Here is a 20,925-nt window from a genome sequence, read left to right as displayed (position 1 = left end):
CTACCCTAGACAATTACAGCACTGGAAGAGGTAAAAGGACGATGGCACTTGCAATACCCTTTCAAGATGATAAACAAAGATAGTACTCATCTACGAAACAGTTAAGTAGAACCGCAAGAGAAACAGCAGTGAGACCTGATCTTATTTTACTGTAGGGAGCGTGGAGGTGCAGGTAGGGGTCAGGAGGTTACATAAAAGTAGCTGAAAATGATTGATGTTAATATAAAGTCCACAGTTTTCTGTGTTCCTTGCTCAAAAGAATTTACATGCTTACAGTTGAAAACTTACACTTACTGTATATAAGTATCTTGTGTTTTAAATTAATATTACAATAAATTGTAAAGATTTTAATCTATATCTTGCAAACTACATTCTTTAAAAAAAAAAATTAAAAATCTATGCAGCATAGTTTGTCTTTGTACTACAGACAATTTCACGTTTGTCCTACCTGACCTAAGATTAGAATATAAATACAACAGTGTAAAAAGCTCATCCTGTATAAAGCTTCCGACTGGATTAGACATTCAATGCCCCAGCCTCTGAATCGTGCAGAAATATAGCCTCCTTAGCACATTATTTGTGCTAAATTTCTCACTAGAAGACACAATTAAGGAAGTTAACAGTAGATTTGTCTAAGTCTCAGTGTAAATATTGTTGCCTCGTGAAATGATTTGTTCCAACTGTGACAGCAACAAATTATAATCACACCACATGTTTTCATTACAAGACGTTGCTTGCTTTAAGCAATGTTACATTATGGTTAAATAAAAAATGGACAGAGTGACAATACAGAAAAGGTTTTCAGAAGGAGATTTAAACAAAACAAAAACTACCGCATGTGAAAAAATAAAATTTATTTATATACTAAAATTCACCTAATTTTTTTAACATGGTATTCTTATACATTGTACAAAATTGGGGACAATATCAGTGGAATGCTCTCAAGGTTGAGCAAATATTTTGTAAAGATAACTTTTTTTTTTTTGCTGAATACTTGGTACTAATGATAGATGCTGTCTGGATAGTTAATGTTACTACTGTCACCACCAATATCACTTCCACCATACAATATTTCCAGGCAGATGGCACGTGTATATATAAACGCACAGAGGCTGTTCCTTTTAACGACAATTTTCACTAATCTTATTACCTTACCAGTAGTGTTACAATAGTCACAGTAAAAGATCAGTTTAGAATACTGTATACAAACTGTAAACAGGCCTAATAACGACCAATGCCACTAAAGCAATCAGCTCAATATACACACACAACACAATACATGCATTTTATAGTCTTTCACAACTTCAATAAGTCTTTATTGTTAGGAATATTTTGTTTTATTTCAAAGGATTGCCACTGAGCACTGTGGACAACCCGAGTGGAAAAAAAAACACACAAGACCATTTTCATACCACTAGCACACGTGTAAGTACGACAACCTCTCTTTCGTCTTGCTGGCGTTAACAAGACTGGATGGAGCACAGAGCAGCAGAACATGGAAGAATGGTAATAAGTAAACTTTATGTTTCTGAATATTGGTAAGGATGTCAACAGAATATCACATACAGGTATTGCACATTTAGATTTAGCAGCTGTTACTCTCTCTGATACCGATGTCAGAAAGTTGGTTTAATTTGCATATTTCCATTCATTTGTCATGCAGAAAAATATTAAGAGACAATTCTACAATTAGAAATAAGATCAAATTTGTGGCAAAAGAAATAATTAGTTTGGCCCATTTGAAGACTTATTGCAGTTGCAAAGGTGTCACAACCATAAACTGTAAAAACAATACACAAAAAATAATTCTAGAAGTACTTCAACTTTTTGGACTAATTCATCAACAAAAATTTAAAATATGGCAAGATTAAGCAACCAAGTACATATAGCAACTTTGTGTAAAGTCAAGTTCTAGGCTTGGAAGACCATAAATACATCATCTGAAGATTCAGTACACACAAACACATGCATGCACACACACAAACATACAAAATTATTTTCTTGCTATTCCCCCACCCACCATTTCTTTACAAAAACTGTTTTTGCAGGGGAAAAACTGAGTTAATTGAGTACATGTTCCACTGTACCGTAAAGGGTGTGGTAGTAAATTGTGTTACTGATAATGTCTGACATATTCAAATTTGATAAACTACAACTTTTCTGAATATTTATTCACCATAATTTTCACTCATTTCTGAAACTGAGAGTCTGGGTAGTCCAGTTCCTGGAAAGTACATTATCATATGATTACTTTATTGTGATGTCAATGTAATAGGAAAAAATGAAACTAATGTATTTCTGGCATGTTAGTGTGAAAATAATAATCGTTGCCTTCAGTCTGATTTCAGTCAACTTAGTGAAAAAAGTAATGGTAGAAGTGGGTGTCAGCTAAGTGAACACAGTTCTCATGTTTGACATTTAATTTTTATAGTTCTACGACATTCACTTGGAACAAATGTAACTGGAAGAGATGTAGTTAATATAGAAATTGGAGAGACAACTGATAAGACCTAGAAAACAAAAGTGGTCCAGATGTTATGTGCAACATGGAACATGCTTGTCAGATTGATTGAAAATACAGTTATCTTTGACAAATTAGAATCTAAAAAGTATGTCAAATATATAAAAACAGGAAAGAGTACAATCACAAACATAAAATCAAGGCAATCAGTCTTCCATTAACATTGGTAACTTTTCCTGTTGCTAAAATTTGGCACACGCATTAGTTAACAAAGATGAAGTAACTGGAACCCATACGCAAGGTTGAAAGGTGATTCCATAATTCATTAGAACAGTTGCATACAATAGGTTCCAAGGACCTATGACATTTCCATCATTTACATTCCCATTGTTCTTTTGTATTGGATTTGTACATTTACATATTACTTTTCAACTTTATTCACAACACTCTGCAAAGTACAACCTTAACCTTAGCTTGGTACTGGAAGGCCTTGGGCGGAGTACAAATTATGGAAGGTGTAAAACTCACCACTCACAATACAGTTATCTTACATTTGTTAGACACTTAACATGAGTGTTTCAAATAGCTCCGAGCACTATGGGACTTAACATCTGAGGTCATCAGCCCCCTAACATGAGGGTTTCACAATGCCTTCACTATATTATGAACAGGATAGAGTGTTACTCAACATATATTGTAGCTGCGTTTGAGTTGTGCTTGTGTGTGTGAGTTTGTGTGTGTTGTCAATATTAGAAGAGGGCCTTATGGCCGAAACTCTTGTGTCTAGCAGTCCTTTTGTTGTGCCTGTCCACAACTTAACATCTCTATATATGACGAGTGACAATCTATCCTTTTCACAATACTATCATTATTCCATACTGGATTTTCCACTGTTTCATTTGGCAATGCCTTCACTAGTTGTCAACACAACAGACTCTACTTTCAGCATGTGCCTCTGGCTAGTCCAAAAAATATAAAAATTAAAGACAGCAAAAGTTCCTGAGATTTTGGACAATGTCCTCCTTTTGAGTTAAAGTCATGTGTATCACAGGATATAGTGGGTTGGGTGGTGGAGAGGCAGCTAGATAGGACAACTGTGTGAGCCCAGCCCAAGACTGCTTTGTTTCTTAGGTCAGCAACTTTTTCGATCTACTTTATGTTTGTCTACAGCTCAATTTTGCAGTCAATGATTACCTTCTATCACTTGCATTATCAGACTGTAATAGCTTCACTCATTCTTGTAATACGCAATGACAAGAGAAAATATATTAGGCACATCCTACAGTGACAACTGGATTTTAAAAAAGCAACAAGCTTACAACATACCTCTACCAGCAAATATGCTAACTTGTAATGATGAGCTGTATTTCTGATTTACATCTATATGTAAATATTGCTTTTGAACTTTAAAAATCCAAAGCTGGTCACGGTGTGTATTTAAAGATTTAGAATGTATTTACAGCTGTGCAATACTTTTTAACTTAAAATTGCCAACCTAAATTGCCAATAGTATCTTATGCATACTGATTTGAAAATTGACATCATCTTTTTCCTTCTATTATTTACTTTAGACCATAGCACTTGCCAGCATTCCTTGTCTGCGTTTGAGAACTAAAACTGGAAGACAAGCTCAAACAATGTTACATTTGTTTTAGACATATATAGACATTTTTGTACTATTCATATTTCTATAATATAGGAGATCTGTTGAGGATCAGAGGTTGGCTTATACAACATTCCACAAACAATACAGATTTAAGTTCTGGTATGCTGTCAACCCGCTTCTTCCATTTTTTACTAGTGTGGGGAAAGGGTTTGGTTTAAAGACCTACCTGTATGGTGTCTCTGGTGAGGCACATAGTTTGGAGGTATTGAGAATGCAAATATAACACCTAATAGTTGGACATTTGAGCCCAATTAAGCAACCTCAAAACCTCCAAATGACATGCCTACAACAGAGACACCGCACGGACAGGTCTTTAAACCAAACCCTTTGCTCACAACTAGGAAGAGCTGGATTGACAATATACCAGAATTTGAGAGAGAACTGAATACACCATTACCCAAGATGAAGTACTACATATTTGAGAAATCTGGAGGCATAGAAATTCAAAGGAAGTTTAGAGAAGCAAAGTACAAGAAGAAGTTAATACACTAGTTTCCAACCATACAGCAGCATGTCCTCTTCACTTCAAATCTGTAGCTCGTGCCTCAAGGGGCAATTCGCTGCATCAAGGTAATTCACAGACTGAAGATTGCTACAAATGTGCAGAGCTAGCACATGTTAATGTTTATCATCAACCTGTGTCATTTGCCCACAAGCTCCAAACCATTTAAACACAAAATTACCTTACACCAAGAACAGGTAGATGCATCTTTTAAAGGTATTTTAGCGCTATTTACATTTGTATAATACTAGGCAACCGCCAGTTATCGAGAGCAGGCGGTGCATCCAACACTTTTACTAAGACTAAAGATTTATGCTATGTATAACAGGCTGACGTTGTAGAGATCTGCAACAGTTGTTCTGTTTGCAGACGCTGCACTGTAGGAAACATCGGTTGAATGTGCTCAAGCCCTGTTGGCTCGGAATGATGTAACAGCCATGTAAAGACCGAGCAGAGATGACAGTGTTCCCACAGTGCCCACCTGAGGAAAGAAGAACATCAATATCACAAACACTCCACATGTTATACAATTTACACTTAATGAATATCATACACACAGGGTTTGACTGAAAAGTTATGAGATTGGGTGTGGTACAACTCATTTTCAGAAAGTTTACTAGATTTTTATATTTTTTATAGAAAAAGTGTATTTGAAAAAAAAATTATGGAATACAGTTGATATAAGAGGCATGTTTTTTTTTAAGTAAGGTTTCATTTGAACATAAGTACACAACAAAAGGTTATTTCAAAAAAGTAAATTTATTTTCAGAAAGTACATACTTCACTCTATTTTTTGACATAGTTGCCAAGTTTGTTCAAACACTTATCACGCCTCTCAACCAATTTTAATATACCCTCTTCATAAAAACTTGCCACCTGCTCCAGTAACCAAGAGTTCACTGCCATTTTAACGTTGTCGTCATCATTGTACCAGTTAACACTGAGGTGGTGTTTGAGGTGGAGGAACAGATGGTAATTGCTTGGCACAAGATCAGGACTGTAGGGTGGGTGGTCTAACACTTCCCACCCAAAACTGTCCGATAAATCGCGGATGATTTTTAATTTTTAATCTATTTCAACTTTTAAACCTTGCTTATTGCCAAATTTCATGATTCTAGGTCAAGAGGGTGCATCCCACAGGCTTTAGTGAGTGTGTTTGCGAGTATCGACATACATTATGTAAACGCCTGTATGTTTTGATTGAATTTACTTAGAAGCTCCAATCTTTTACACTGCAAGGGGACTGTAGACCTTAGTATACTGATTGAGGTACTACATGCAGAGTCTTAAAAATAGTCAACAAGTACAAGGCGTGTTTTTTTTAAAGTAAGGTGCGTCTTGTAGTAGACACTAGTAGTTCGCGCGCAATGGCAACGAGCGCATGCGTTGTGTACTGGCATGCCTTGGGAAAAACTGTGCTCAGTTTCAGCTCTGTAGCTAACCTGTACGGTTCTGTTCTGTGCTTTCAAAATTTTGAAGACTATCAACTCGCCCGCCGCATGTGAGGTTCGCTCAGTGATACGGTTTTTGTCAGCAAGGAACCTGTCTGCTGCAGAAATTCGACAGATTTGCGTAGTGTACGGTGATACTGTTATGAGTGAAATCAAAGTGCATAAGTGGGTACGAGAATTCAGAGATGGCTGTGACAACTCCACGATGAGGACCGCTCCGGTCACCCTTCTTTGATTACAGACGATTTGGTGGCTTCAGTTGAAGTGAGGATTCGTGAGAACAGGCGCTTCACAATAACAGGTCTCTCAAATGAATTTCCTGACGTGTCGAGATCAGTGCTTTACAACATTGTTTCTGAACATCTAAAGTTTAGGAAACGGTGCTCCCGTTGGGTCCCGAAACTCCTAACAGAGGACCACAAAAACCAAAGATTAGAGTGTGCGATAAAGTTCCTGACTCGTTATCACGAAGAAGGTGACAGCTTCTTGAGTCAGATCGTAACTGGAGACGAAACATGGGTTTCACATATCACGCCCGAATCGAAGCAACAGGGCATGGAATGGAGACACACACACTCGCCTGTAAAGGTGAAGACCAAACAGAATCTGTCCCAGTGCAAAATCATGGCGTCGGTATTTTGGGATAGGCATGGTGTTTTGTTGGTCGACTTCATGCAACGAGGAACCACTATCAATGCAGAAGCGTACTGCCAAACCCTGAGAAAGCTACGCAGAGCGATTCAAAACAAAAGATGCGGCATGCTGACAAAGGGAATTGTCCTTCTCCCTGACAATGCAAGACTTCACACATATTTTGATACTTGCAAACTCACTTATCAAAACTTACAGGGTATCTCCCATTGGCCTAGAATCATGAAATTTGGTATAAAGCAAGGATTGGCATTGCAAGTGAAGGGAAAAAAATCAAAAAATTGTGATGGTTGGTTGGTTGGATGCTTAAAGGGACCACAGTACTATGTCATCAGTCCCTTCATCCTCTTATCAGACACGACTGTTTATGAATGTAGATCAGAGAAAGCCTACTACGCAAAACCCAGAGGTAGAAAACCCCTAGGTTCTGCCTGTGTCAGTGAAGCTCAGGTAAGGGTCAAAAAGAAGAAAGGGAGACAGACGAAGGAAACCAAGCAAGTTGCCCCATCTAGGGAGCAGCTGGAAGACCCCAAAACAGTGCAATGAGGGGACATACATCCCACAGCCCCCACCACTTACCAGAGGTACTCTACTCCGCGACTGCCTTGGAATCACTAGCAACAAGCACAAGCCAAGAAAAGCACAGAGAGACAAAAGACGAACAACTCTAACAGACCAAATGAGGGGGGGAGGGGGGGGGGGGAGAAGAGCAAAGAGAAGGTAGGATGGTCCTGTGCTGGACCACCAAGCACAGACAGCTGCAGCATGGCCTGGGCAGAGGAGGCAATGAAGTCTTCTGCCAACCTCTCAATGAGCTGATAAGGTTAAGCAGCCCTCCCTTAAAAAGCCTGCTTCACAAATAAAATGTAAAACTAAGTTAGCCACTGAGGCATCATCTCCTAACATCAGGGGTAGCAAGTCAAGAAGACAACGAGTCTGCCGCAGGGTGACTAGGTTGGGACAGGCCAACAAAATCTGAACTATCATCAAACAGGCACCACATCGATAGCGAGGTGGGTACTCGCTACGAAGGAGATGACCACGAGTCAGCTATGTACGGTCGATGCAGAGCTGGCAAAGGACAGTAGAGTCCTTGCGGGAGGCCTGCATGAAGGACCTCCACAAATTAATCGTCTCCTTTATCACTTGTAGTTTGTTTGGTGAAGTCAGAGTGAGCCAATCCATATTCCAGGCACCTAAAACATGACAGTGTAATACAGATCGGAGGTTTGTTTCCGGAATACAGATCTCAAGAGTCGGTTTTCTGGTAGCCTGGCCAGACAGGCTATCAGTAAGTTCATGCCTCAGGATTCTTATGTGGCCTGGGGAACAGATGAAGGTCACTGAGCATCCACACTGTTCAAGGGCATGCAGGGAATCCTGGATAGCAGATGACAAAGGACCCACCAGCTACCAACTCCGCAGTGAAAACACTGCAGTCATCCAACAAGAAGAGGAATTCAGCATTTCCCACATGAATACAAGCAAAGCCTACACGAACAGCGACCACTGAGCCATCAGAGTAGACAACTACTGAACCCTGAGGATGGGCTAAGGATGGAGAAAAATTGGCACCGGAGGGCCTCGGGATGAACCGAGTTTATTGGATCTAGTCGTAGGTGAAGACGAAGCTGTGGCCGAGGGATGCACCATGCAGGTGTATGGAAGTTGGTCCAGAGGAGAGGTGGAAGAAGAAACAAATGAAGTGCAGAGAGGATAGACTGGATGCAGATTGTGATGGTAATTCCTGACCAGGGCCGCCATTGTGGGAGATGGATAACAGGGTTTGGAAAGAGATGGTAGTTCAGATGCTTAGGGGAGCGATGAACGTGGGTAGCATAATTGCCAAGCTGTTGCAGGCACCTTACTGGCAATGGAGGGACCCCAGCCTCCACAAGTAAGCTGTTCACAGGGCTAGTTCGAATGGCTCCTGTTGCAAGTTGAGCCCCACAGTGGTGTATCGGATCCAATATCTGCACTGCTGAGGGGGTGATGCTGAACCATATTCCAGATTCTCACAATCGAGGTGGAATTGTATCAGGGCTTTGTAAAGCTACAGAAGGATCACTTTCGCTTAAGCTGGTGAAGATGGGGAAGATAAGGAACCCATGTGAACCGAGAATCTAAGACTAATCCTCAAAAGCGATACAAGACCAGCGCATTGAGTAGCTCAGGTAGTGGGTGAATGGTACGACATTGACAGAAGTGTATGAAACGAGTGTTGGAGGTAGAAAATCGAAAGTCATGGGCGAGGGTCCATGCCTGCACCTTTTATATGGCACCTTGCAGTCAATGTTCAACAACACCCACACTAGAAGAGAAATAGTAGGGACAAAAGTCATCAGCATACAAGAAGGGTGATACTGAGGACCCACAGCTGCTGCTAGACAATTGATGGCTACAAGGAATAGAGGGACACTCAGAACAGAGCCCTAAAGGACCCTATTCTCTTGAAAATGGGGGTACTGTGGACAGCACCATCTCAAACCCGGAAAATATGGTGCAACAGGAAGTTTTGGATGAAAACTGGGCCCAACTCTGGAGACCTCACTCACGTACAGTACAAGGATGGGGTGTCGCCATGCAGTGTCACAAGCCTTTTGCTGGTCGAACAAGACAGCTATAAGGTGCTAACGTCGGGCGAAAGCTGTTCAGATGGCAGACTCCAGGTACACCAGACTATCAGTTGTGGAGTGGCCTTGGCAAAAACCACTTTGGGACAGAGCAGGAAGACCCCTGGGACTCAAGGAGCCAACACAGCTGCCAGCTCCCTATGCATTTAAGCAACACTGGTGAGACTTATTTGGGCAATAGCTGTCCATCTCTAGAGGGTACTTATCTGCTTTCAGTATTGGAACAATGATGGTTTCTTGCCATTCCGATGGGAACTCCCCTCGCTCCAGATGCTGTAAAATATGGCAAGGATATGACATTGACAATCCACTGGTACATGCTCATCCAACTGTTTGTGCGGTCTGGTCCTGGGGCAGTATCAGGAAAGTGGACTAGGACACTGACGCATTCCCACTCGCTGAACAGAGCATTATATGGTGCCAGGCAGCAGGCAGTAAAAGATAACTGCTTTCACTCCACTGCTTTAGGACACGAAAGGCAGGTTGGTAATTTTCAAATGCTGATGCTTGAGAATAATGCAGAGCAAAACATTTCGCTATGGTGCCTGCATCAATGCAGACAATGCCATTTAAGGTAATACCAGATACACCTGTAGATGTCTGGTATCCATACAGACATCTGAACTTATCCCACACCTGTGAAGGGCAGGCACGTGGTCCGCTGGTTGAAACATACTGTTCCCATCATTCTCGCTTCCATTAGGTTGTGCACCTGGGCATGGAGCTGCTTAAAGGTGATGAGGTGCTCCATACGTGGGTGCTGCTTATGGCATTGGAGAGCCCATCTGCGATCTCTAATGGCCTCTGCAATTTCCGAGGACCACCACGGTGCTGTCCTCCAATGGGGCAGGCCAGCAGAACAGGGGATTGTTAAATCGGCTGCCGAAACGATGGCTGTAATTTTATTCTAGACCACTCATTGGTATATGTTGAGAGCCCATCTGGGCATGCATCCAGGGGAGTTACACTGAAGAAGGAACAGGAAGATTGGGAAGTGGTCAGAACCACACAGGTCATCGTGGACCCTCCAGTGGATGGATGGGAGAAGACACGGACTGCGAAGGTTTCGTGCACCGCACTGAATTGTGTAGGTGTAAGGGTACCCGCATTCAAGAGGCAAAGGTCAAGTTATGCCAGTGAATTTTCAAGGTCTTTACCACAACCAGTGACCATGGTTCCATTTCACAAAGGGTTATGGGTGTTGAAATCACTCAAGATTAGGAAAGGTGGGGGGAGCTGAGAAATCAATGCAAACACCAAGTTCTGAGACATTCACCCCAGCAGAAGAGGGCTAAACATTACAGATGGTAATATCCTAAAATGCTCTTGGCCGAACAGTCACAGCCTCTAAAGGTGTATTAAGAGACCCAAGTTCACTATATGGTACCTAGAATATATGTGCAAACTCCATCCTACACCCTACAATAGAAAGCACAATTCAAATAACATCCGCACTATCCACGAAGCACTGGGGTCTGAGCCGCTGGAAACCAAGTCTCTGAAGGGCAAATCAGAAGGCAGGTGATGTGCTTGAAAGATGTAGGTTCCCAGGTGGTGGAAAAACTGCTACAATTCCACTGGAAAATAATGATGTTGATGTACTGTGATGCCATGAAGGGACCAAGGGGACATGTTATGCCTTAGAGTCACCTGCTGCCACTGGTTCAGGGGTTATGGCATCAATATACATAGGTTCTGGGTTCCATTGTGTTGTGCGAAACGAGACCTGAGGGGACGCTGGAATCTCCACCCCAGTAACAGGAATGGAACAGGCAGGATCTGGTGGTGTGGAGGACACAGGGATGTCCTCCTTCTTGGAGGACTTTTTCTCGTTTTTCCTCTCCTTAGAGGATTTTGATGATTGCGAGGGCTTCTCTGAATCAGTTTCAGGTAAGGATGATGATTACAAAGCCCTGCAGTGAGCAGCCTATGGCTCCTGCAGCCACTAGCTGGTGTACCATTGCAGCCTCGAAAGAACTTGTCCCGAGGGACCCCTTCCTGGCGAGAGCGCCTGGCTGAAGGTGATCTGTCTCTGGATGACAGATGGGGATTGATGTCCTTAGTGGGTGGGATGCCATCAATCCCAAAGTACATGTGGGGAAAGCAGCAAGCAAGGTGCCCCGGACCATCATGGGTCAGGCACGGTTGAGCAGGTCTCAGGGCCCACTGTAGGAAGTGTAATGGAACGAAGTATCATCGTCAAAGAGGGCGACGTTGTCATAGCTGTAGTGTATGACATTATTTGACACGCTGGGTGCAATTGCTTGTGCTTCTTCCTTACTTCTTGGTAACTGAGTTTGTCCAGTCTTGTATTTCTGTATTCTTGCATTTTCTTTTCTCTCTAGAAAATTGTTCAATCTGGTGGGCAGGGAGAATAGAGCTTTCCATGGTCGACACAGATGAGGGAGGTGTTTGTTTTGTGGTGTTTTAGGGCACAAAAACAACTAAAATCATACGCCCCCACATCAGAACCTTAGAACACTAATAGGAAAAAGGAGTTCAAAGCGACTACACGTTAAGCCCAATCGCTGGAAGAAAAGAGGGTTAAGAACAAGACTTCCTTTTGGAAGAAGGTCCATAAAATATGCCACAGAGACAATGGAGGTACCGAACTTAAGATGAAATGTCCTTCGCCATATTGCCACAACAGATAAAAAGTAAAATACGGTCGACAGCCCGTATGTCACTCGCTAAAATGGCCGATAACTCAGACGGCAAACATAGATTGGAATGTAAGTGCTTAAAAAAAGGGCATTCAGTCAGCAAATGGCGAACAGTCGAAGGTTGATGACAATGAGCACAAAGTGGTGGGGATCAACACTTAACAAATGTTGATGGCTAAAACGACAGTGCCCGATATGCAACACAGCACGATCTCTCCTCGCTGCGAGAGGGTTTGGAGGAGGTCAGCCAAGCAGCCGGGAGAGGTTTAATTCCCTGGAGTTTGTTCCCGCAAAGGAAAGACCAGTGATGATGCCTGCTGACAGACGGTAACACAGAGATCATCAGGAGGAATGAGAGGAGATGATGATGATGATGATGATGTTTAGTTTGTGGGGCAGTCAACTGTGCGGTCAACAGCACCCATACAAAGTCCCAATTTTTACACAGTCCAATTTTTTTTCATAGTCCAATCTAGCCACTGTCATGAATGATAATGATGATGATGATGATGATGATGATGATGATGATGATGATGACAACACAAACACCCAGTGCCCGGGCAGAGAAAATCCCCCAACCCGGCCGGGAATCGAACCTGGGACCCCGTGATGCAGAGGCAGCAACGCTAGCCGCTAGACCACATCGGAAGGAATGGAAGAACTAGCGGGCTGAGGTAGGAGGACTGCAGCCTCGGCAGCCCTCATTTCCCATCAGACTGAGGTGACCAGGGACCCACATAAACATCACATTTCTTGGAGGCTCTGCGGTTGGCAGATGAAAACTCTGATGTCTGTTGGCCGGAGGGACGTACCGAGTCTTCGTGGGAGTATTCCTTCTGACCTGCCTGTTGTGTAGCAGGTGATTTTGACACTCTTAGGAAAAATTTGGGGGCTCGTTGCACAGCTGGAGGAGAATGAGATGAGAATGCAGCTGTGACAATGGGTGATTTTACAACCACGGTGCCAATTTTGAGGTTGCAAGTCTGCGTGACAGGGTTCTTTGTGCAGCGAGGTTTATTGAGAACGGTACTGTGAGTGCCAGATGGTAAAATGCGGGGCTTTTGACTGGCCAACAACTTATGCAACTTGTGAGTGACAGGGTAAGGCACTTTTTCCTTCACTCTGATCTCCTGGACAACCCACTCATCGTGATACACAGGAAATTCTTGCGATGTTGCTGCATGGTCACCATTGCAATTAATACAGTGGGGAGGAGGAGGCGGGCAATCGCCCTCACGAGCATCCCTAACACAATTAACACATTTGGCCAGGTTTCAACAGGACAGTCAAATGTGGTTATAACATTGGTAGCGGCATCGGGTTCAGAATGTACAGTTGGACTGTGATAATTTCACAGCCTGCTTCGATCTCTGATGGAAGCACTGCTCTATCAAATGTGAGAAAAACAGTGCGTGTACACACTAAGGATGCATCAACCTATTTCACGACCTGATGGACTGCAGCGACACCCTGATCAGAGAGGTAAGTTTTGATTTCTCCCTCGGTCAGACCATCATGCAGTCTACTGTAAACAACACCAAGTGAAGAATTCAGCATTTGATGGACCTTGACACAAACAGGATAACCACGGAGGAGCGAAGCTGCAAGCAGTTGTTGTGCTTTATCACAATTAGTCTACAAATGCAAAGATTCACCCCCCTCTCCCTCCCCACAGCCACTCATTGTTGCCAACCCTCAAAAAACAAAAAACCGCAGCCTGTTACGGTCACAGTACACTTACTTTTTAGCGTGCCTCTAAAATGAATTAATGATTTAATCAGTAAGTGTTGTTGAAACAGTCTGCTCGGGCACTGATACACTGCTGCCAATGTGATTCTCGTGCTGCAAAGGCTCCGTGGAAGTCAGCTGCTGTAACCTCTTTCAGAGACACCGTGACAGCCCATCGGTTGGTGGGAAAATCATAAAAAATGTGACTTTTCAGGCTTCTCTTAAGCTTTGGGAACAGATACGTTCGGTAGGTTCCTATCGGGGATGTGCGGTGGCTGTTGCAACGTTGAAACCCCTATCCAGGCCAGGCGGTGGTCACAACGAAGGTGGTGTAGGCTGGAATGTTATGGTAGAGCACCTGCCATGACAAAAGCTCAAGAACAGCTTTTGCACCATACATGATCCTCACTGCTCAGAGCTCGGATGCGACTGCTCCCCAGGGCATTGCTTAGTTTAGATCCCCAGCACAAATCCCCTGCTGGGGAGTATCCTGCTATCAACTAGAGTGCTGCTTGGTGGTCAGACTCATTACTTTACGAACAAATCCTGTACACAGCTCTTTAAATAATCTGTCATACTGACAACAGACCAGTAGCACATTTACTCCCTCTTATGGACTTTCTAGTCAGTAATCAATCAAAATGAATATATAGGTTTTAAGGCTTTGTAGCATTTTTTACATTCAACTCACACTTATAAATACATCAAATGAAAGAGCAAGTCAGACGGTTTTGTTTGTATAACTGTGCACAAATGGAAGAGTATGGAATGACAAAGAGTGAGGAACGTGTTGAACAAATGAGAGTCTTTCATGCACACCCCCAAGAAATCAATTTGGAAGGCAAGTCATGACTTAGCAATTCCGGTGATGTCTGTGTGGAGACTTAAGGAGACACTTACAACTATTTCGTTATTGCCAACAGTTTTTACAAGCTCTAAAGCCCACATTTACATGCCAACTTTGCAAACAAAATGTTGCTGCATGACAATTTTATGGACTGTGCCGTCGTCCGTATCAACATTTCACATAAGTGGAAATGCAAACACACAAAATGTGTGCATCTGGGGTCATCAAATCCCCACAAGATGCCACTGATACCACGAAGCTTCCCTAAATTGAATGCTTTTAGTGCCATATCTTGGCAGAAAGTTTATGGGCCTTTCTTTTTCATTGAAACAACTGTAACGTTTCTTATGTTATGCACTAGAAATGTGGCTCTTCCCTGAATTTAAAGAAGCTGAAGCACAGAACTTTATTTGGCATCAACATAGTGCACCACATCACTGGCATACCTCAGCACATGATTGGTTAAACAACATTGTACCTGACTGGAGATTGGCTGCAAGGAGCCAGATGACACGAGCATGTTTTGCCTGACCTCCACATTCACACACGATCTGATGACATGTGATTTGTACCTTTGGCAGTTCATAAAGGATCATCTGTATGTGCCTCCACTACCAGCCAATCTACCCCAACTTAAGAAACAGCATTGTTGCAATGATTATTCCAGCTACACTGATCAAGGTTTGGGAAGACCTCACCTATCGACTAGGGGTGACGAATGGTACCCACATTGAACATGTGTGGGGAAACTGTTTTTCTCTTTCATTTGAGGTATTATCTATAATTGTAAGTTGACTGTAATACATGCTACACAGTCTTATCTTCATTTTGAAAGAACTTGTATAATACTAGAAGCAGCAACAATTTCCACTATTCATTACTCAGCCATAATATGGCACAGAAAGGAATGAGATACTTAGCCATAAAAATCTTTGACCAAATCAGCAGTGAGGAAATATTAATAGGTAATAAACTCCTAATACTCTATAGAAGAATTTCTGAATGGAACATTCAAATATCAAACTAGCTAGATACACTGTTGAACACAAGCAAAACACAGGTCAACTAGTAAAAGAAATGTCCCATCAAAATTCTTAAGAGCTGCAATTTGTCTCTCAACAGCAGAGAAAAAAAATATATATGTAGAATATTTCTACCTCTACACCTAAACTCTGAAAGCTATCATAGTGTGTGGCAGAGGTTACATATTGCTCTAGTATCCTCTGTCACTCTAGTTTCAGTCACAAATGATGGCAGTCAAGTTCAGGCTTGTTCTGCACACCTACACCATGCATTCTTCGACAGCCTATGAACTTTCGGTAGTGTTTTGAGCACTCTGCTATGAATGTTGTATGCAGTGTTGTCGTTTAATGTAATTGTAGTGTGTTATTTAGTGAATTTTTATTCTACTTGTTGCAAGTTGTCATCACTGATGGCTGTGGTAAGCAACAAATTCTACATAAGCAAGTGTGAAATAATTTGCAGGATACACGCTTCCACCAAGCGCAAAGCTTGTGAATGCACTTACCAAAACTGTCGCTCGAAACTGACAACAACACAGTCCCTGTCCGCGACTCGACCCGCGCGAACTACCATCGTTCGTGGATTTATAAACTATGACAGGCCATTTGTGCCCTAACCTCTAAGTATGTCAGTAACACCTGTTGTGGCAAGTTATGATGACAGACCACCTAATTTTACAGCCCATGACCCAACAATGTTTTCATTTTGATCGCAGGAGGACTATTAAGCATATGACACAATAGCCACCTTAATATACTAGGTACAAATGTGTCATGAAGCTGAATTATTGGAGAGAAAACAAGTTAGTTTGCAGGAGAAAATACAGACACATAGAATAAATAAATGGACACTGAGTCCTCGTTTTCTGTTTTTCCATTGTTTTGGCACTTCTGTTGCCATGGGTGAACCCATCACTATAACCTGTATTTAATATTCACTTTCATTAGCTTTGCCAACTCATCCTAACTGTCTCCTTCCCAACTAACCTAGATCTCAGGCTACAGTACAGAAGTGAATATTCTGCCTTCGAGACAGAATAATTAATTAATTCATTCATTCAAAATTGCTGTTTAAATTAATAAAAGAATCACCTGCAAGCAGTAAAAGCAGAAAATGAAGAAAGGGCTGCCGAAACAATGTGAATATTTGTATCTTTTGTCACCAAAACCTAGATTCTGAATTTAGACAAAATCATTATATTGTCAATAAGGGGCAAAAGCAGAATGTGAAGGAAAGGCTGTCCACAAAAGCAGTAAAAGCAGAAAATGAAGAAAGGGCTGCCGAAAAAATGTGAATATTTGTATCTTTTGTCACCAAAACCTAGATTCTGAATTTAGACAAAATCATTATATTGTCAATAAGGGGCAAAAGCAGAATGTGAAGGAAAGGCTGTCCACAAAATGTGATTAATTCATATGTTAATGGCATAAAGGTGTATATCTAATAACCAACTCTTTATTGGCTGCCTCGCACTTGATATGGAGACACTGCCAACAATTGCATTTGCTCTGTACTGTGAACAAAAGTAAGCACGAACTTAAATAACGGCCAACAACATGTGGGCAGATGGTAACGCCCTCCATGGTGACGAACGGGAGTTACAGTGCTTAAGCAAGAAATTGTAAATTTTAAAGTTTGTTCCAGTTGTAATATAAAACAAAACAAATAATAATAATAATTAATTAAATCTCGAGAAATTTACAATTATTTAAAATTCAGGTAACTGTTGTCCCATTCATTTATTTAAGCTCTTGCAGAGAACCAACCACGCATAGTTACCAACCGTGCACAGGCAGGGTGACGACTCCAGCGAGCGACCAAATGGGTATAAAAATCTGTTTATTTATGTAACTTTGACTAATTGTTTGTAGATTATGTACATTATTACTTACTAATATTATAACTTTACAGTGTAAATTGCCCTGAAGATGACCCCATCGCGCGTCGAAACCGGTCGGCGGCAAAATAAAAAATGTGACTGTGGCTGTCATTTTGAATAATTGATTATAAGTAAATTAATCGCTGTTATCTCCACACAACTATGCTGTCTAAAAACTCGGACACAACTCAGGGACATGTACTCAGTTGTGTCTATGGTCTCTCCAAACAGACCACTCCTTACACCTCCCTGCCTCTCATTGGCAGCTGCTAGGCTAGCTGCAAGAAGTGGTGGCAGCACTGATTGCAAGCTGAGGGGAGTGGTACAGAGGGCAGAAGCAGTAGGAATGAGGGAGTAGAGAAGCAGTACATGTACTCAGCTGCAACAATGCATAACACCTCAGTAAACAAAGCATTTAATCTATTAAGACAAAAAATGAGATTTTTCCAATGTTTTTTTCAAACTTCACTGATGTGTTTGAAATTCCCTGATTTCCAGAACCTGTGGCTACACTGAATGTGGTAAACTGTCTAATATCCTTCTTGAGTCTAGGAAGATGGAATCTATCTGTTCTATTGCTTCCATGTCATGTATGGGAAAACAAGCTGTGTTTATAATTTTTTTTTCACCCCTCCAGTTGATTCTTTGAGAAGCCTGCTTCCCTCTAGTTCCGTTGAAAGTGCATTGGAAATGGAAGCAGCAGAATAGTGCAGGGTCTTTCCAATGAGTGTGTGTCTGACACATCTACAAATAGATTTATGCAGTGATTTCGTATTAAATTATGTGTGGTGTGTATTCCTAATTGTTAGCCAAATGTGTCGGATTATACTTATAGCTCAGAAACAATCTAATAAAAAAAATCAAGTATTTATGCCTGCTGACATATTAAATTAAATTATGGTATAGATTAGCTGCCACTATTTTCACCAAATTTTAAACACCACTTCCTGCATTTGAGAACAATCTTCTTCTTATATGTGTGCATCAAATGTAAACAACAAGTGATACCTCTCATCTCATATGCTATAATCACACATTTCGTTTTCTGATAGCACACTTTATTGAAGGCTTCCCATAACTTAATAAATAACAAGTCTGGCATCACTAGGTACTCTCTTCTTAACCTGAAGAATTTTTTGTGTGTGACAAGTAACAAACTAAATAAAAAGTAGTAGTTAATCATACAAACTACAAAGTGATATAGTGTTATGATAATGGAAATTCCAGGGTGGAAAAAGCACACAAAAATGAGGAAAGCAAGTTACCAGTAGCAACCCTGTTTATTAAAGCCCTTTTCTATGAAGTATATAGCGGCTGACGGGAAAAAACACTAATATTTGCTGCTTTGTGTTCTCTTACCGCTTTGTGATGTACGTGTAAGTTTAATGGGGTCAACTGAAGCCACCAATACCAGATGTCAGTTTCATCCTATGCTATAATGGTGTTGTGGCATGTGACAGCATACATGGGTAAAACTTTACAAAGGGCTGTTGGGGAAGTAAGATGGCGAAACAGATGAATTGTGAGTCAATGTTTCATTTTTTTCTTTTTCATGGGGCTAGGGAGGTGGGTGGCCGAAGATAAGTGATTAGTTTGTATTGTCAAAAGTAATAACACATTTGCTCTTAATCATACATGCATAGGTGTTGCCAACAACTGTGCATGGACAGCCCATTGTAAACTTTAGCCCACCATGTAAAAGAGAGAGTAGAACAATGACAATATTATTATGCATCTATATTATTTTTCTGAATGTGAGCTGTAGTGACAAATACATCTGTGACAAAGCCCAAAGTACTGGATAGGTTAAAAGCTGACAATCATCAGTTGACAAAGCCAAAAAATGTGAATAAGTAACCTTCGCTGTAGCGACATACTGGTCTGTAGCATTGGCCAAGTTTAGGTTAGGTTGAAAGGTGACAATGTGGTTTGGAATTTGCAAGCTGCATTGCAGATTTCAGTTAATCTGCTTCAAGTTCTTGGTAACCCAATTTTCTTAGACATTAAAATAAAGAACTAGCCCACCAAAAATAAGATAATGAGTTTATGAGTACAACTGTGATGACCAGGGTGGGATGGCATACTAACCTGCAACCTACTTAGGCGACTCGACCATAGGAAGCCAGGAGGAAGACAATGTATAGCATGGATCAGGTCTATCACATTCCGGACAGCACTCAGAACTTCACGTCGTCTCTTTGCTGCCATAACAACTGCATCCCTGTATATTACATCATAGGCTGACATTTACTAGCAGTTGTGAAGGAACAAAAATGTTTCAATGTCAATATCTTGTGCATACAGCACACATGCACAACAACCAAAACATTCTTCAAAAATAAAAGAAACCATGTTTCATGTTTCAAAGTCTTTCTGCATGTATGGATTCTCTATGAAGAAGAGAGATAATTAACTAGGTTTTCTAATTTGCTGAATACTTACTTGTGCTCGGAGTCTACTTCCTTCAGAGACTTTTTTCGCTTATTCATATTTTTGATGGTTCTAAGTGACCTGCATTGTTTAAAGAAAGGACAGGGTTAGTACAATTTTCTTCACAGGCAGAAGTACACTAACAGATGGAATGCATAGAGAAGACACTCTTCCACAAGACAAAACGTGCAACAGCTTGTACAAGTAAATAGTTTGATTTACACTACTACTGGCACAGGACTTCTCTTCTTGATTAAAACTTTTATTCGTGTTCCTTTTAGTACTTACTTCATCAGTGACAAGGCCAGTGAGATAACCCAGCACCAAGTGCTACATACAGCCCATGGTTCACTCCGAACATTAATGTAATTGTTATCTGCCAGCCACTCTATGTGTTCAATTGGAAAGAACGCTTGGTCTACCAAATTCCTGAGCACATTGAAAAATCTGAGATAGACATCACGTTCCTAAAATGCAGTGGTTAGAGTTTCAGTCAGCATCTGTTTCCAAATAAATTTCATGAGAGTGGAATTAAATAATATATATACTAACCTGCGCACCAAGACCATACTCCAGTGTACAACTTAGTTGTGGGAAGTCATCGAACAGCCGTAATATAACACGACAGTTACTCAGTTGACTGCCGAAAGAATTTAATTTTTCCGATGCAGATTCCGATTTAACCAACGCAGATGTAAGTTTAGCGGCGTAACATAGCGTCCTTATCATTTTGTCTTTTCCAGTGGGAGTCTCCAAAAACTCTGCTATTTCGGACACGCTCATTGTAGCCTTTCGTCGCAGCACCGAATTCCTAAGCTGTAGACACTTAACGGTACTCTTGAACACCTTGTGATATCGTTCACATTATTGGAATGCCTACGTAGGTAAGCACCAAGGTTAAATTCCGTAGACTTGGAAAAGCAAGGCCGTATCATTGACAACAAAGACATCTTTGGAACACGCGTACTTCGCGTTACTATGGTAACGATGC

General features: G+C 41.3%; 1 protein-coding gene across 1 annotated transcript; it reads right to left on the bottom strand.

Annotated features, from left to right (window-relative positions):
* Window positions 1–837: 837 nt before the first annotated feature.
* On the bottom strand, window positions 838–20,853 carry LOC126215040 (peroxisomal membrane protein 11C-like). The gene is made up of 5 exons (XM_049941677.1): window positions 20,487–20,853; window positions 20,223–20,401; window positions 19,947–20,015; window positions 19,593–19,725; window positions 838–5,110 (listed from the first exon to the last, which is right to left on the bottom strand). Exons 1-5 carry the CDS (start codon window positions 20,715–20,717, stop codon window positions 5,033–5,035), a joined length of 690 nt encoding a protein of 229 aa, XP_049797634.1. The 5' UTR covers window positions 20,718–20,853; the 3' UTR covers window positions 838–5,032.
* Window positions 20,854–20,925: the final 72 nt, after the last annotated feature.

Source organism: Schistocerca nitens, chromosome 12 (genome assembly GCF_023898315.1).
Source record: "Schistocerca nitens isolate TAMUIC-IGC-003100 chromosome 12, iqSchNite1.1, whole genome shotgun sequence".
Taxonomy (NCBI): domain Eukaryota; kingdom Metazoa; phylum Arthropoda; class Insecta; order Orthoptera; family Acrididae; genus Schistocerca; species Schistocerca nitens.
The sequence above is the reverse complement of the archived record's forward strand: the minus strand, read 5'-3'. Positions and strand labels throughout refer to the sequence as shown.